This window comes from Protopterus annectens, chromosome 12.part0, assembly GCF_019279795.1.
Source record: "Protopterus annectens isolate FY-2018-M chromosome 12.part0, PAN1.0, whole genome shotgun sequence".
Taxonomy (NCBI): domain Eukaryota; kingdom Metazoa; phylum Chordata; order Ceratodontiformes; family Protopteridae; genus Protopterus; species Protopterus annectens.
This window is the reverse complement of record NC_056746.1, coordinates 353040330-353058805: the sequence shown is the minus strand read 5'-3', so window position 1 is coordinate 353058805 and position 18476 is coordinate 353040330. Positions and strand designations below refer to the sequence as shown.

The following is an 18476-nucleotide window of genomic DNA, read 5'->3' as shown; positions in this document are numbered from 1 at the left end:
GGTGTTTTATACCATAGCATTTAGAGTTAAGGTTAGGGTCAGGTTCAGGGTTTGTGTAGGTTTAGTGCATGTGGGAAAGGTGAAACCCATTTGTTCACCTTTACTCATGTGTGCTAACCCTAACCCAACCCTACAATAGGTTTTTAAACAGCATTTTAAAAGTACCAGTACACAGACAAATTACGTGCAATAGTTTGTGGTATTTTTTATTTTTTTTTAACCAACTGGAAAAGGAAAGTGTTTTCCTTTTCTGTTAGAATTTTTATTTTGCAATGTTGCAGGTTTTCAATTAAAGGTAAGTTCTGTTATTTTTAGATTAAATGTAAAATATTTTGTGCCTATGACTAACAGTATTATACCCGTAAAGACACATCTACATCTACCAACACAAATGTGCAAGTGTGCACATATTTTTTGTGTACACTGGAATTTATAAGCTGTCATTAACTTTGTGAATCCTCTATGTATTCTAAAACATCAACTGAATTTCTTAAATTTATCTTTTATAGCACTTTATATTTTGAATAAATTACTGACTTTTGCATAAGGTTCCAGACATTTATTTATTTCAAGTTAATCTTAAGACTCACCACCACTTTTCCTTCTTTGTTCCTCTTCTGCTTCTTTCTGAATCTCATCAATTATCCTTTCATCATCTTGCTGCAAAATTAAACACATTGCATGACATCCTTCCTCTGAATGGAACACAATTTAATCTCAAGACAAATGATCATTTATGAAGTTCAACACCTGTAGTCAGAAATGCAGAGTCTTAGAAATCATCAACCTACGTGGTCTTCTAATTCTATACATCCATGAACAATTAATTACCAGATTTATTAGCCATTTCCCATATGCATTAGCTTCTCTAGCCTTGCTGAACACATTTCTGAGTTCCATCACTACTGTTACTAACACTTCCGTTTTGCATAACAGGTGTTTTACTGCTGAGTAACAGGCAACATGTGTACCAGAAGGAGGGGAGGTTAACTACTGAGTTAAAGGTTATAACTAGAAGACTACTACATATATACAAGATTTAAGCAAATCAGCTTGTCTTCATTACATAACTATATTGCATGAAAGACTAGTTAATATAAAAGCTATTAAATATACTAAGCATTCAAATAATCTATGACTGACAATCTTGTGCAAAACTATTTTTAGCTCTGTCCATGTTACAGATCTTGCTGTTTTCTGTGTTAGTCTGAAATGTAAGACATTATCTTGTTTAACTCTGAAGTCAGCATTAATTTTCTTCTACAAGTACCTACTTTGCTTAGTTTAGGGCTGTAAGGGTTGCCAGGTGTTCAGTGGGCACAAGAAAAAAATAATACTGGATAGGACAGACAGACACACGCACACAAAACTAAGGGCAAGTTGAAGGATCACTAACTAACTTATGGTATTACCTGGGATGTGGGAGGAAACTGGTATATTAGTCATGGTCTCAAACTGAATGCAAAGAAATGCATCATTCCCTTCGGCACAGACAATGTACCTTCACACTGTCAAATCAACAATACCCCAAGTACCCACGAAGTGGCAAGGGAACTGAGATTACAAGTTGACAACGACCTCAACTTTGACCACCATGTGTCTACTGTAGTAAGGAAGGCTTCCTACGTAGCAAACTATTATTAAAGGCATTGCTATACTCGACATTTATTTATTTTACTTAACATTTACTTACCGGGAAAGTCTGACTTGTAACAATGCCAATTTTCAGCAGAGGCCAGGGGAAAAATGCTCCAGACGTTATGTCTTTGGGACATGGGAGGAAACCCAAATGAATGCACGGAGGACATGCAGACTCCACACAGAAGGTACCCCAGCCGAGAATCAAACCTCTTGCTATGAGACGACAACACTACCGCTGCACAACTACTCCGTCCTAATTATCCGGAACATTAACTGAGTATAATGCCCCGTTCGACATGTACCATACAAAGTACCTGCATCAACAATTGGAGATACCTCAGAGGTTTTAACAAAGAAAGTGCCTTATACAGACTGACTGAAGTCCCTGTCACTATAATCCATAACGCGTAGACTTATGCCTAGCTTTACAGAGCAATCCAAGACCCAAACCTAATGAACTTCCTGCATATCTATAGGTCAAATGAGACTAGGGCTACCCATTCCAGGGACCTAAATATGGCCTGTGACTTAACAGGACATGCTAGAGGGACAGATTTATCTACCAGTAACTGTAACATCTTTGGAACACGCAACAATTCATGTGAAACAGAGCACCTCTACAACACTGTTCAAGAGGAACTTGGATGAGTGGATGGAGCACCGTAAATTCTTACTGGGGATACTGCCGACAACCCTACTGGATATGGGCAATCATCACTAAATGCAATCTTTGGTAATGACCAGCATTTCTATGGTATTACATTGTGATGAAATGGTTAATCTTAAAATGACCTCCAGGTCGATAGCCTAGTAATCTTCTACGATCCTATGAACTGAATCATCTTGTAGAAACTCACACGAACAAAAGAACATGCAGACTCCTCATAAAAGGTACTCCAGCTGGAGGTTCAAACTACAAACTCAAGCACTATGAGGGACAGTAATACTAGCTGCTGCTACAACATATTGTCCCTAACGAAAGTGCACACATTCAAAAAAAATGTTCTAGGAAGACACACCACATTTACCTTCATCACTCAGGACCCACTTTGCAAGAGCAGTGGCCATGTGGGGTTGGGGGAATCCCAAAAGTGAGATGAGTCATTACTGATCCTGAGGAATTTCCTGTATGAAGGGCGAATGGGTATATGGAGGTAGGCATCCTACAAATCCAGGGACAACAGGTATGCATGAGGAGGTATGAAAGGCTGGACTGTGTGTAGCGAGAGCATTTTGAATGCTGGTACTTTTAAGAATGTGTTTAGCAGAGAGATCCAGGAAGGGTCTCCATGCTCTCTTCAATTAACCTCAATAAAAAATATCTAATCAAAAATGTCACAATAAGAAATTCCAATTACACTCCATATTCAGTCCAGCTGGTGTCAATGTACCGTATTTTAAAATAAACAGTTTCTTTATAAAGCAATTTTTTTTTTTAAAAGAGAACCGTTATATATGTTACCTGCTCTTAAATACAACTGTTTAAAAAATCTACTGTTCCTGCATGTACTGAATTGAAATGAGCTGCTACAGAATATTAACATTTATTATTTTAATATCCCTTAAATGCTCCTGCAGTCTTGCTCTAAAACTTGTTTAACTTTCTCCAATATATAAAAGATTGCAGGAACACCTTAACACATATATTACACCTTCAGTATTGCAAGAATATTCATCTATAGGGTTATATCTAACGTCATTAATATTCTTAAAAAATTTCTCCACAAATTGACATATCAAACAACCCCACATGGCCAAGTCCCACTATTATCTACATTCCTATTTAGTCTATCCTCAGGTAAAGAAAGCTTATTGTGAACAACCATGTCCTTTATACTATGCCCTCTTTTCGAAGATATAAAGGGTCTAGTATGCAAAAGTTTAGCAAATCCCTATTTTTAAGGAGAACTATCTCATTAGTAAGAACATTAAATATTGTAACAAAATACACTTTTTTATGCTCTATAGATGTATGACTAACCACTTTAGCAATATTATTTTTGCCAACATAAGTCCTATCCATTGGTGAATCATCTAAAACTCTTAGTTATGTACTTACCATAATGATAGATGTATGTGATCCATCTCGCCTACATTCATTACTGATGGGCTCGAAGCCGAGAATCGGCTCCGACTCGGCTGCTATAACAAGCACGAAGTCTCTCATTGGCTGGGCCAACCCTGTATCCCAGGATGCACCACACCCAACCCCCCAGATCTTGTTTGCCCCAACACATTCTTCCACCAACAGAACCCATAAAGAGAAATCTGTAAGAGGAGAGAAAAAAATAATATCCTTAGGGGAATCTAGGAATATATGTCTCCTCCAAGTCCAACAGGTTGGGGGAAGGAGGGTGGGTACATAAGAATGTAGGCGAGATGGATCATATACATCTATCGTTATGGTAAGTACATAACTAAGAGATGTAATGTGATCCTATCTCGCCTACATTCATTACTGATGGGACAGTGTCACAAGCAACTGAATCCTGGGGGGCTCACTGGAAAACACTTCTGAGCACTGTGGAACCAAAGGAAGCCCGACCTCTAGATGCCACGTCCAATTTGTAATGAGAAATAAAGGTATGTGGAGAAGTCCAAGTAGCCGCTGCACATATCTCATCCACAGACAGCCTAGCGTGAAAAGCCACTGAAGTTTCCATAGCCCTAGTAGAATGCGCCTTCACTGGAAAGGGAAGATCCCTACCCGTCAATGCATAAATGAAGGAGATGCAATCCCTAATCCACTTAGCGATGGTGGACTTAGTTACAGATCTGCCAATTCTATTGTCCGAAAAAGACACAAACAACTGATCCGATTTCCTCTCCTGTTGTGTCCTATTCAAATAAAACCTCAATTGTCTATGTACATCCAACTGGTGAAATATGTATTCTGCTTTGTTGGAGAATTGTGGGAAAAAGACCGGCAGCTCAATAGACTGTTGAAGGCAAAAGACGGAAGAGACCTTAGGGAGAAAGGAAGGGTTTAGTCTCAGAGATACTCTGTCCTTATGAAAAATCAAATAAGGAGGTTTGACAGAAAAGGCTTGAAGCTCTGAATCCCTTCTGGCTGAAGTAATGGCTACCAAAAATGCAGTCTTCCATGATAAGAATTTTAATTCGCAAGTGGCTGCCGGCTCAAAGGGAGGAGACGTTAAAGCTCCGAGCACCATATTTAAGTCCCATGGTAGAACGGGTTGCGAAATCAGGGGGCGAATCAACCAGGCTCCTTTCAGAAAAGCTTTACACAGCCTATGACCCATGAGGGAAGGTTCATGAGCAACATGATAATTAGAGATCACCGCCAGTTGAACCTTTATAGTGGAGACAGTGGAACCCTGTCTAAAGAGTGTTGCCAAAAAATCTAAGACCGCTAATACAGGGGCTGTAAGGGGATTAAGATCACGCTGCTCGGCCCAAATTGCAAATCTCTTCCATTTGCTAGACTATATCTTCCTAGTAGAAGACTTGTGAGAAGAGGACAGAATCTGTACCACGTCCGGGGTAAGAGTATGTTGTCTGACTAAGGCAGGAAGTGGAGCAGCCAAGCAGCGAGTCTGAGAGTTCGGAGGGAGGGAGGGATGGATGGGGCTGGCCCGACTGATGAGTCAATAGGTCTGGAGATGGGTCCAGAATCCAAGGACCATCCACCGCATACTTCCGAAGGAAGGGGAACCAAACTTGACAGGGCTAGTGTGGTGCGATCAGAATCATGCTGCTTTCCAAACAGATTGCCTTCTGAATCGCTCTTGGCAGAAGCGGGATTGGAGGGAAGGCGTAGAGCAGACCGGAGGGCCAACTGTGGACTAGAGCATCCCTGGGTGACTCCCCCTGAGGAGGGATCAGAGTGAAAAAATTGCTGCACTTTGCATTTAGGGGACTGGCAAAGAGGTCGCAGCAGGGAGAAAATCTGAGCAGCCACTCAATCGTTCAGGGACCACTCGTGAGGCATCAGAATAGCTCTGCTCAGCCTGTCTGCTATCATGTTGGACTTCCCCGGAATGTGCGTTGCCACAAGAACACGCTGGGAAGCGATCGTCCAGTTCCACACTCTCATGGCTTTCCTGCAAAGGGGATAGGACTTGGTCCCCCCCTGTTTGTTCAGATACCAGACAACCGACATATTGTCGGAAAGAATCGCAATAGTTCCCTGGTGAAGAAAGCTGTGTAGTGCCTGCAATGCTAGAAGCACCGCTCTCATCTCCAGAACATTGATATGCAAGTGAGTCTTGTGATCTTGCCAGGTACCTTGGACCGTTCTGCCCAGATAATACCCCCCCCCCCATCTGGGAGGCGTCCGTGGTTACCGTGGCAGTGGGTGACGGGGGGATGAACGATCTCCCTTGATTCAGATTGGAGGGGAGAAGCCACCAACGAAGATCTTGTCGGCAACTCCCTGTGATGAAGATGGGATAGGACAAGGGCAGTTCCTGATATGACCACTGGACCAAAAGGAGCCATTGAAGTATTTGCATGTGTAACCTGGCAAGAGGGACTAGAAGAATGGTAGCCGCCATTGTTCCCAACAATTGAAGAACCGTTCTGGCTTGGGCTTTTCTCTGGGGCAGCAAGGCCAGAACTTGGGCCTGCAACACCTTTAATCTCTCCCTGGGTAGAAATGCTTGCATCTTTAAAGAGTCTAGCTCTGCGCCGATAAAGGCAACACGCTGTGATGGCAGCAATACAGATTTTGTCCAATTGAAAGTAATTCCTAGTGGATGTCCCAATTTGACGGTAGTTATCATGGCTTGAATAAGTAGATGCCTGGTGGGGGTGGTGAGGAGCCAGTCATCTAGATAAGGAAATACCTGGAATCCTAGACGTCTCAGGTGAGCAGTCACCACTGCCAAACACTTGGTAAACACCCTGGGGGCTGTGGTGAGACCAAAGGGCAGGGCCCGGAATTGAAAATGACTGGCCCCCCAGCCGGAAGCGTAAATGATGCCTGGAGGCCTCGTGTATCTTGATGTGATAATAGGTGTCCTTGAGATCTATGGAGCACATCCATACTCCTTTCTCCAGCACGGGGAGAATGGATTGCAAAGTGACCATCCGGAACTTGGACTTCTTTACAAAGCGGTTCAAATGGCTGAGATCCAGAATGGGTCTCAAGTCCCCTGTTCTTTTCGGCACCAAAAATAATCTTGAGTAAGTTCCTGATCTGATCTGTCGGGACTGGTTGGATGGCTCCTTTTCTTAGCAGCTGCTTGATCCCGCTTGACTGGGTGGAATGTCCGTGATTCTCTTTGACGATGGTGGAGAACGGATAAAGGGAATGGTATAACCTCCGGTGATGATTTGAAGCACCCATCGATCCTGAGTGATGGACTCCGAGGCCTGAAGATGCTCCAAAAAATGACCCCCGACTGGCTCCGGAGATGCACAGTTGGGTAATCCCTCAGGGACGTTGGAAGGAGGAACCACAAAAGGATTTGCGGTCTCCTATATTGTGGGGGCCTCCGCTGCCTCTAGGGCGACGTCTTCTGGAGTAATTCCCCCACTCCTCTGCCTCTGGAGGGGGGGGGGTCACTCTGATGGGCAGGGGAAGACTTTTGAGACTTTCTGAACCACATTTTTCCTCCCCTCTGAGCCTTGGGATAAGGTCTAGTGGGAAGAGAAAAACGTGCCCCAACGGCAAAGTCTTGCTCCCCTGCTCACATCTAGTGAGTGTGTCTTTCACCTTGGGTCCAAAAAGGGAGGACCCGTCGAATGGGGCGTCCGTGAAAGAAGACTTGAAAGCCTCCACAAAATGACACAAGCGCATCCAGGCTTGCCTCCTGAGGGCTACGCCTGAACTCGCTGCTCTACCCGCCCCCTCGGCTGCATAAGATATGAGCCTCATGGACGAGTTGACGACGGAAGAAAGGGTAGACAGCTGGGCGTTCACAGACTGCGTCAACGTTTCAGGCAAGTTACCTGACAGGGTATCTCCCAACTCCTTTATGAGATCCCTTTGGAGCCGCGTAAAATGACACAAGTAATTCAGCAACTGCAAGCTAAAGGTCGCTGAAGACAGGGTACGCTTCCCATACCTATCCATGCTCCTAGACTCCTTATTAGGAGGATGGATGGAAGTAGAAGCCTCTGCCACGTCCTGCTGAGTGGCAGACGCCACCACCATGGCATCCACAGGTACTCCCTTGGTTAAAAACTCTTTTCCAGGAGGTGCAGATAAGAATTTATTGGGGCGGCTAGGAACTGACTCCACAGAGTCAGGGTGTTCCCACACCCTTCGACAAATAAGATCCAACAATTCATCGAAGGGTGGAGACACCCAGGAGGAGGAAGGCTGGGCTCCAAAGGCCTTGAGGAAAACCGACTCCTCCTCAGAATGGTTTTTGGATGGCCAGTCGTCCCGCTGTCTCAAGATCTCCAGGATATCGGAGAACGAGACATCATCGGAGGACGACTTCGGGGACCCTTCTGCATCATCGAGGTCGGTATCCGAGGTGACAGACTCGTCTGGGGAGTCTAGGTGCTTCCTCTTACACAGCTTCTTTCTGGGAGGCTCTTCAGGCATGGACTCTGAAGGGCCCTCAGAAAGCAGGGGACCACACAAGGAGGTGTCCTCAGGCCTTGGAGCCCCGCTGTCCAGAGATAGGGGGGCACCAGAAACTCTAGTCGCAGTGTCCGGGGAGGGAGATGCCGATTCTGGTGAAGTCACCAAGGACTTGGCCAGCGCGCTCCTCACAGCCTCGAAGGCGGGTCCCCCAGAATCGGAGGAGAGGCCAGTCTCCAAAACCATGACCGGAGTCGGGGTTCCCCTAGCCGAAGCACCAAGGGGGAGACTCGGAGCCAAAGCCAGAGGCCCAGATATATCCCCTTGGGCCCGACTGAGGACACCCAAGTGCCAAAACCTGTAGAAGGAATAGAGAAGGTTGGAGCAGAGGTCAGGACCGAAAGACTGGCAGGGGGTCTCGGGGCCGACCCAAGGACTTCACTCGACTCAGCATACTCTGACTCCGATGACACCAAGGTTGTCGGAGGAGGAAGAAATGGAACCGATACTATGGTAGGCTCTGGAGCCGACTGGGCTGGAGCTGAAAATAATTTAGATAACACTGGTGACTGGAGGAGCCTCTGGACCACCCTATCTACATCCGAATCTGAAAGTCTGGAGGACCTGGAGGAGACGTAAGGGGGTCGAAAAAACCTTCCCATCGGATCTGAAACACGGCTAGGAGAACGGCTCCGAATCGGCTTCAAAAGGATCGCAGCCGAAGCAGGCTCGAGATCCACCGAAACCTCCTTCGGCAGCGAAGGTTGTGGAACCGAGGAAGCCAGATCTGAAATAGATAAATTTTCCTGTGGCTCCGAGATTAATGGAACCGAGGAAGGAGACCCCAGCTGTCGACCCTGAATCCTGCGGCTCCAAGATCAATGGAGCCGAGGAAGGAGCACAGCTTTAGACACTTTATCCAACGGCTCCTAGACCAGTGGAGCCGAGGAAGGGGACATTGATCTTGATCTTTTCTCCGGCGGCTCTGAAGAAGTGGATGGAGCCGGGGACGACTTCTTTGACTTATCCCTGGATTTTTCAGAGGGAGAAGAAACTACAGCTTCCTCAAAGGAGGGTTTAATTAAACCCTTCAGGATAAGTTTATTTTTTCTCTCCTGCAAAACCCTTGAAGAGAAAGCATGACAGACACTGCAAGATTCTTGCAAGTGTTTGGTGCCAAGACAATAAACGCATATCGCGTGACCGTCTGTCAGACATTTTATAATTACACTTCACACATTTTTTAAAGCCCGATGGCTTATGTTCTTTCCGCTCTTTAGTAGACATCAAGACACAATACAACACAAACACGAGGAGGAAAGGGAGGAACGGCTCTAATTTAAACGCCGAGACACCAGATAGGGCAAAGGCCCTCTAACTTAAACGGGCCTTGCCCGCCAAACAGAAGGACCACCACGCAACAAGAAAAACAACAATCCCACTCAGACACAAGGTCAATACAACAACGTAGCTATTAAAATAGCTTTTGGATATAAATTCTCCTACAAAAACCAGCTAAGAAGGATCAAAAAGAGGGTACTTAGCCATAGCCAAGTTGAGACCACGTCAATACTCCAGGAGCGGCAAACGAGATCTGGGGGTTTGGGTGTGATGCATCCTGGGATACAGGGATGGCCCAGCCAATGAGAGACTTTGTGCTTGTTATAGCGGCCGAGTCGGAGCCGATTCCCAGCTCCGAGCCCATCAGTAATGAATGTAGGTGAGATATGATCACATTACATCTAACATTTCAAAGCTTTTAAAATACTATCATTACTATACCCTCTGTTTAAACATACCACAAGTTCTCAAAATTTCCTTCTCCAGAACTAAACTGTCACTTCATAACCTACGCAATAACTCACCATAAGGCAGTGAATCTAACAAATGGGGTGAATGGCAACTCCTCCCATCTAAGTGGTGCCCCCATCTTCAAATTTTCTGTATACACACGTACTAATACTACCATTATCTTGACCCTCTAATTCTACATCAACAAAAGTAACCTTGTTTCCCTTCTGTAAACCATCAAACTCAAAACTAAAATGGTTGCGATGCAAATGTATAAAAAAATCCACCAATGACACACTCCCGATGACACAAAAAAAAAAATCAAACCATCTATAAAACTAAAATATAAAATCACATTTAAAAAAAAAAATCTAATTTATATAAATAGTCTAACTCAATTAGCCCCATCACCAAATTAGCATACATGGGGGAAAGCCCCCATGCAAAAAAAAGAATTGCTAGCTGACACAATAGGATGACCTGGAGGAGAAACCAAACTCTTGTGTATTTTGGTTAAACAACAGAAGGTAGCCAAGGTGCAACTTTCAACACTAACTTTATATTTTCCAAATCTTGTTTAGACAAGTAACCCAGTCTATAACCCCTTCCCAAGAAATTCTGAAAATAAATCAAAGCCTGTTCATAAGCTGAAATGGTAGATTTTTCATACGCTTTCTCATCTTTTAGACGATTTAAACACATTTCTGGATATTGTGTATTATGTAAATCACTATTTTATTCCCCTTATTAGATGGTTTAATTATTGAATCTTTCCGTGTACTCATTTTGTAAAGCTAACCATTCAGCTATAAATTGTAATTCACCTTATATGTTTGACTTTCAAAAATCCATCATAGGCACATTCTACAGCAAAATTAACCACAGATGAATAATGTTGTACACCTTCATGTACAAAAGGGGGAATAAACCTACTTTTACAGGTTACCGTACATGTATCCAACAAACAATAAGCATTTATTTCATCACCATCATTAATAGTAGAATCAGAAGAATAAAAAACATATCTTCATCAGAATCATTACTTAAAAAATCAGTTTCATTCAATAATACATTTTCATTGGCATTTGAAAAAAAATTCAATAAATGCAACTTCCTAATCACTTCAGCCCTTAACACATGTTTTCTAGGTAATACTGTTGGTATATATTTGAGACCACAGTTCAGAACATACATTTCTACATCATTTAATTCAGTCCCAGATAGATTTCCTACTATATTAGCATCTCTTAAAAACTGTCCATCAAGAAATGACACAATAATGTCAAAATCAATAGTGTTTCTTCTTCTTGTCATACCTATAGTACTGTCCATCTCTATTCCCATCTGGTCAACTTCTTTTACGTCCGTTCTCTGTGTTCCTCTGATCATTATGAAGTTCTCCCTCAAATAACATGGCTGCTGGGCCAGAGGTAAAGGGGAGAGATATGTTATCATAAGTTTCATACTCTGTCGAACTAGCCGCAGCTACCGAAGAAGCAAACGAAACACTAAGTTTTGCATTTCCTGGTTTCCCGGAAACACATCAGCCCCGTTTACATCTGTTCGGATTGGCTTTCATCCTAAAAGCAGAACCATTACTGAAGTCCTTAATGTCCCCATGTAGTTTATTTTTATTATATCCTTAGTAGTCTCTTCAAGTTTCTCATTGAAACCACTCGGCAACTGTTCAAAATGAACAGTACTGAGCTGGCCCGAGAAGGAAGTACACACCGATGTAATTTCATCTCAATTTACGCTCCTTCACAATATCCCTCTCAATGAGAATGTGGAACCAGTCAATCACACAACGAAGAGCAGCTGTAACCCACCTTAATTCAAACGGTTTATCATCACTATCCGAAATATCAGAGAGAGTGGAAGGATTTTTAATAAACCTAAGCCCACGAGGTGTAATATCCAGAGCTAAATAACAATGAAGACTGAATATATTGTAATAAAAAGGAATTTTCTTTAAAAAGTAATTTTTCTAGCAAGTCAACAGTACCTTGAATGTCAAGAGGCACATGTGAGACAACTCACTGCCCCCCACAGCAACGAAGGGATTAGACAACCTCTTATTTTTCTCGTCTTCCAACAGCCTCTCCCAAGGTTTAACTTATTCTCCACCTCTAGAACCGGTACCACTATCAATAGAATGATCTCGTTTGGCAGACATACTGCTCCATAGTCCTTTGAGTAGAATTCACTCTCTCATCTGTAAAAATTCTTGGTAGCTGAAAGGAAGGATCACTGACCATAATAAATACCAAAACCACAAAAGAAAAAATTATTATAAAACCAATGCTCAGCCAGAGTTCCAAAACCAAACAGCACACTGCGATAAAAAGTAGCTCTAGTGCCTTGCACACATGCCTTCCAGGAGTTAACAAGCAGCAAATAAAAAGCTCATTAAATACTATTAAAAATTAACATCAATAAAAAATATCCAATTAAAAATCTCACAATAAGAACTTCCAATTACACTCCCTATTCAGTTCATCAGGTGTCAGTGTACCATATTTTAAAATAAACAGTTTCTTTATAAAGAAATTTATTTTTTAAAAGTGAACAGTTATATGCTGTTACCTTGCTCTAAAATACAACCTTTTAAAAAATCAACTGTTCCTCTATGTACTGAACTGAAATGAGCTGCTACAGAACTTTCACATTTATTTTTAATGTCCATTAAATGTTCCTGCAATCCTACTCTAAAACTTCCTTTAGTTTTCTCCAATATAAAAAAGGTTGCAGGAACACCGTAACACATATATCATACCTTCTGTATTGCAAGAATATTCAGCCATAGGGTTATATCTAACATCATTAGCATTCTTAAAAAATTCTCCAGATATTGACATATTGAACATCCTCCACATAGTCAAGTCCCACAATTATCTATATTCCTATTTAGTTTACACTCAAGTAAAGAAAACTTACTGTGAACTATGTCCTTTATACTACGACCTCTTTTCAAAGATATAAAGGGTCTAGTACACAAAATTTTAGCAAAATCCCTATTTTAAGGAGAAAGCTCCAATAATGTTTTATAATATTAACTATAAGAACATTAAATACTGTAACAAAATACAATTTTTTACGCTCTATAGATGTATGACTAACCACTTTAGCAATATTATTTTTGTCAACTTAAGTCCTATCCACTGGTGACTCATCTAAAAATAACCTTTTCAAAGCTTTTAAAATACTATCATTACTACTATAATTTCCTTCTCCAGCACTACAATATCATTGTATAACCTCTTTTTACGTAGTAACTCGCCATAGGGCAGGTTTAGAATCTGTGGGATGCCTTTAGAAATTGGAAATTGGAACAGATTCCTTAACTGTAAGGCTCTCTGCTGCTATACTGGTCTCCTATGGGGTCTTGGCAGTGGGCAACAGAGGTGGAGTCAGATATACTGTGGGTTCTGGAACCTCACTGGGTGCAAAGGAATCAGTAAAGGTAGACTGAGTATCCTGCCTAGGCCCTCTGAGCTTTTTCTTGAGGGGTTGAGATACTTCGGGGGAAGTGGGATCCATCTTCTTGGAGTGGGCCAAATGTTTCAGATGGTGGATCTCCAAGAAGGTGTCAAGGTAAGTCAAACTGGATCACACAGTTGGCCTTGTAGTTGTGTTCCGTGCCTAAGCAGAACAGACAGTGGGTATGCAGATCTTTGTATGGGATTTGCTTGCTGCACTCACACACCTCTCTTCTAGCTGGCATCTCGTAATGATATAATACAAAAAATAGGTAAGTGAAGGAAGGTCCCCCAGTGGGGCACTTGTATTTCTTTAAAGAAGCTACAGTATGAATGATCAAATGATGATCAATCTGATGGATACGTAACCTGCGTTCGGGCTGGCAGCGAGACAGACTGGGGATCTATGCTCAGACGTTCTCCTATGTATATCCCCACGTTTACAAGCTGAGGTCACATTCTGGATGTATGACCTAGTGAAGGTTAAGCTTAGGTACCCTGGCAGGACGTCTGCTGTGACAACATACTTGTTTGGAATACTGCAACAGTGACTTCAGTAAGGACATCATCTAAGCTTGTCTTGACAAACATGGAAGTCTCTTCTGCACAACCTCCCCCCCCACATATTCATTTCAGTTTACAAGCTCATTAATGGACCCAAGATCTTTTGTCTTTCAAGTACCAAAAACAACCCTGAGTAAAGTACAGTTGTGTAAAATCTTACCATAACAGTAGATGTCTTTTCTCTTCATTGTTGCTGTATTCATTACAATAGGGATTCCCCACCTATGGCAGCCCAACATCCAGCCAGCATACCAAAGCATTAGGATGTAAAAAGGATGTTATACGTCACAAGTACGCTCCCCGCATTCGGTGTAGGGCATAAAGCTGATGTATGGATGTACTATCCTTAGAACTGAAAAGCCCCAGGAAGAACAACAGTCCAAGGAGAAAGGAGGGAAGCATGTACATACAGGAGAAGAAAGAAAAAGTACAGTTTTGTACCTACCATAAATGTAGATGTTCGAAGATCCACATTGCTGCAGTCCTTACAAATGGGTAGTCCACTGTCCTCGGTCGGCCCGAATACCAAAGTATTAGGCTGACGTCGGTCATGGCGCTCAGAACTGACATCAGAGCGTCAGGGTACAAAAGCGCATGACCGACGTCATATCCTCAGTCTTTTCTTGCCCCAGATGTCAGAAGGCCCTAAAAACAAAGGCCATAACCAAAAAACACAAACAACATCTAGCCACCTATGTGCAAACAGTATTTACAACCCAAACCAAACAACCACCCCAAACTACAGTGGGGAAGGAGGGAGGGTAAATTGGACTGCAGCAATGTGGATCTTCGAACATCTACATTTATGGTAGGTACAAAACTGTACTATGTTCTTCATCTCACATTGCTGCAGTCCTTACATATGGGTAGAATCCCAAAGCAGAGGTAAAAGGGAGGTTGGCAAAATCATAAAGCATTGGGAGCTGCTAAAATGCCCTGTAAAATTGCAGTGGCAAATCCAGCCCTAGATTTAGAATAAAGTGGAAGGTGGTAATGCTTAGAGAAAGTATGCACTGAACTCCAAGTAGCTGCTTCCAAAATATCTTTAGTAGCTACCCCCCTTAAAAAGGCTGTAGAAGTGGCAGTAGCCCTAGTGGAATGAGGCCTGATTCCAGCCGGAATCTCCTTACCATGATGGGAATAACAGAAAGCAATACAAAAACCAATCCACTTAGAAATAGTTTGTTTTTCGTAAATGCAGTCTCCCATTCATTTTAATGCAGGAAAAAGCCAGGATGTACATTTACATTTACGAAAATCCGAGGCTTCAAAATCCTTTGTGTGTTCTTCATTCTTCAGCAGGCCTGGTAATTCTCCGTTTTATCTTTTAATCTCGTCTTCCTAGCTGAAACACGAAGATTCCACGAAGTTTTATGGCTTCTACGAGTGCTCCTGACCCATGAGGAAGCAGGAAACAAGGTAAAGGAAGCAGGGGGACCGTTTTGAGTGATACAGCTGAGAGGTCCGTCAATTGGTTCCCCCGTCGCGAGCGCGAAAATTCGAAAATTGAACTGTCTGGACTGCTGCAACTGCTGGGAAGCAAGAAGAGCTGCTGTAAATCAAAATGAAACTTTTTGGGACTTTTTTGGAGCTAAAATGACTGAGAATGATCAATAAGGTAAAATGTGTCATGTATGGACAAAAATGTATGGTTTGGCTGTTGCTGTATAAGAGACTATGGCTTAGTGGTAAATCCAGGTAATGCAGTCTATTTTTTGTGTTGTTTTTTTCTCTTTTCTTTTTTTTTTTCTCTCTTTTGCAGGCTTGTTTTTGTAACTTATAATTAGCAAACAGTAGTAGTAGTTGTGTAATATAGGTGATGTCTAACTGTAATGATCTATAAAAATTAAATGCAATATTGTAGGAATGTTTTGAAGATAAATAGCTGACCTAAATAATGGCTTGTTTTAAACAAATGTATAACAACTGTGTATTAGGTAAACTGTTAGTTAAAAGGTTTTGGAACAAGTAATTATAATGCTAACATATTATTGCTGTATTTAAAGTTTGTTAAAAGTGAATTATTTGACATGTCAGGTACAATTAGTTTACATGAATATTAGGGAAATGTTCAGAGCTGTAGTTACTTGAGTGTGGTGTTTAGTAGGGAATGTCTGGGTTAGACTTTGTAGACGTAGATATAGTTGGTGTAGGTTTTTGCATGCTATTTTATTGTTAGTTAATAGAATTAGTAGTTTAGCTACTTGGAGAATGTTATCTAATGTGAAAACCTATGTTCATCCTGGTCCGGAGGAATAGTGGATAGGCACTGGGTAGGGATGGGATGGCTGTTTTGCTTCCAAAAATTCACGTAATACCAACATTTGTCAATTTAAGGTGGAAAACAAAAATAGATACCATTATTCATCAATTCATAGTTTAGAATGTGGATAATAGATTCCTGGAATGTTAAAGGACTCCAGAACATGAAAAAGAAAGCTGTTTCTGCATTTGTTTTTAAATCAAAAGCAGGTTTTATTCTATTACAAGAAACACATTTGACTAATGACCAATGGGAAACAATGAAGGACAAGAAATGGATTAGGAAGGTTGTAAAGGCGGAAGGGACTACGAATAGTGCTGGGGTGGCAATTATAATCAAAAATCAGTTTCAAGGAGAAATTTTGGAGGACAAAATAGATAAAGACGGCAGATGGTGTTTGGTGGTTCTCAAAACTGAAAATTTCGATAAGCGATAGTACTTTTATGTGTTTATGCCCCAAATGTGAACCAACATCATTATATAGCTTCAATTTACTCTATTCTACAGTCATATAACAACTGTTACATAGTGATGGGGATTGGAATGCTTACCAAGATTTTAAAACTGATAAGTTGGGAGCTTGACTGCTTTTAATAAGCAGGCAATGGTAGCGTTGAAAGAACTGAGAACGGATTTCAAACTATATGACCCTTTTAAACACAAACACATACAAGCAAAGGCAGAAAACTTTACTTTCTATTCTAGCTGCCATAAAATGTGGTCAAGAATTGATTTTTTAATTCCAGAAGTGTTCATTTCACTTGACCCTAGGGTTTCTAATCAAGCTAGACAGCTCTCAGACCATTCTAAAATAACTTTAACTTTAAAGACCGATATTTTGAATACTAAAAATCATGGAGGATATAATTGGTCCTTAAACCCATACCTATTAACCAAAGAAGATATAGTAAAGGAAGTTAAGGAGATTCTTAAACAATTAGTATACAATATACCCCATAATGAACATCCATTAGATATAGAATGGGCTACAACTAAAACTTTGTTAAGAGGATTATTTATTCAGAAAGCCACTTATTATAAAAAACTCCAAAATAAAGAACAACTGGATCTGGAAACTAAAGTACAATTATTGGACCAGGAGCTGATGAGTAACTACACTGAGCAAACAGAAACTGAGTTGTTAAGATGTCAGAAAGAGCTGTTTCTTATGCATAACAGAAAATTGACACTGTACGAACAAAGAAGTTTAGTTAAATATGCAAATCACATTCAAACTCCTCGAAAGCATTAGCCCGCATTATTAATCAGACGAAATCGACACGATTAATTACGAAATAAATCATAATAATACGTTATATACTGATAAGTCAGATGTCATGAAGATTTTGAATCAATTTTTAATCAGATATATGGTGAGCAACAAACTCATGGGCATGATGAAGAGAGGAAAGAGTTCTTACAGAAAATTAATTTTCCCAAGATTGACGAGGATTCTCAGGGAGAATTGACTGCATTGATTACAGTTGATGAAGTTCTAGAGGCAATTAAGAAACTAAAGCCACATAAAGCCCCAGGACCAGATGGTATGACCTCTGAATTTTATAAATCTTTTAGTGGGATTCTAAGCACCGTACTTTCACAGACCTTTAACTATATCATTTGAATGGCAGCAATGATCTTCATTTTAATGCCTCAAGAACAATTCTGTTATTGAAAGAGAATAGTGATCCCAAAAATCCAGACAATTATAGGCCCATATCATTGTTGAATATTGATATGAAAATCATGACATCTATTCTAGCTAGTAGATTAAAAAAAATAATAAACTTGATAATATCAGAAGAACAGGCGGGGTTTATAGATGGGAGACAGACTACAGACAATACATTAACTCTTCATACTTTAATATCTTATGCAAAGTATAAAAATATGAACATATATGCTTTAATAATTGATGCTCAAAAGCATTCGATAGAGTTAATTTGGCTTATTTATTTGAAACATTATCATATTTGAATATACCTCAGCTTTTATTTGTATGTTAAGAAATTTATACAAGAATGCATACACTACTTTATATATAAATCATGAATGTTCCAAAAGGATTCAAATTAAAAATGGAACTCGACAGGGGTGCCCATTGTCTCCCATACTGTTTAATCTGTATTTAGAACCTTTATTTCTTCATATGAAACAAAAAGTTTTTTATAATTCTCCTGTACTTCTTGGGATAAATGTTAGGATGGCTGCTTTTGCAGATGATTTACATATATACAGT

The 18476-nt window shown here is 41.0% G+C and overlaps 1 protein-coding gene across 1 annotated transcript in view; it reads right to left on the bottom strand.

The window, feature by feature from the left end:
* Nucleotides 1-18476, bottom strand: part of LOC122816562 (E3 ubiquitin-protein ligase RNF216-like) — a gene marked incomplete in the record, with an annotated part of 2262287 nt that overhangs the window by 90121 nt on the left and 2153690 nt on the right. The window contains 1 exon segment of the mRNA XM_044089426.1: nucleotides 591-660. Within this exon segment, the coding sequence (XP_043945361.1) occupies nucleotides 591-660 (70 nt within the window).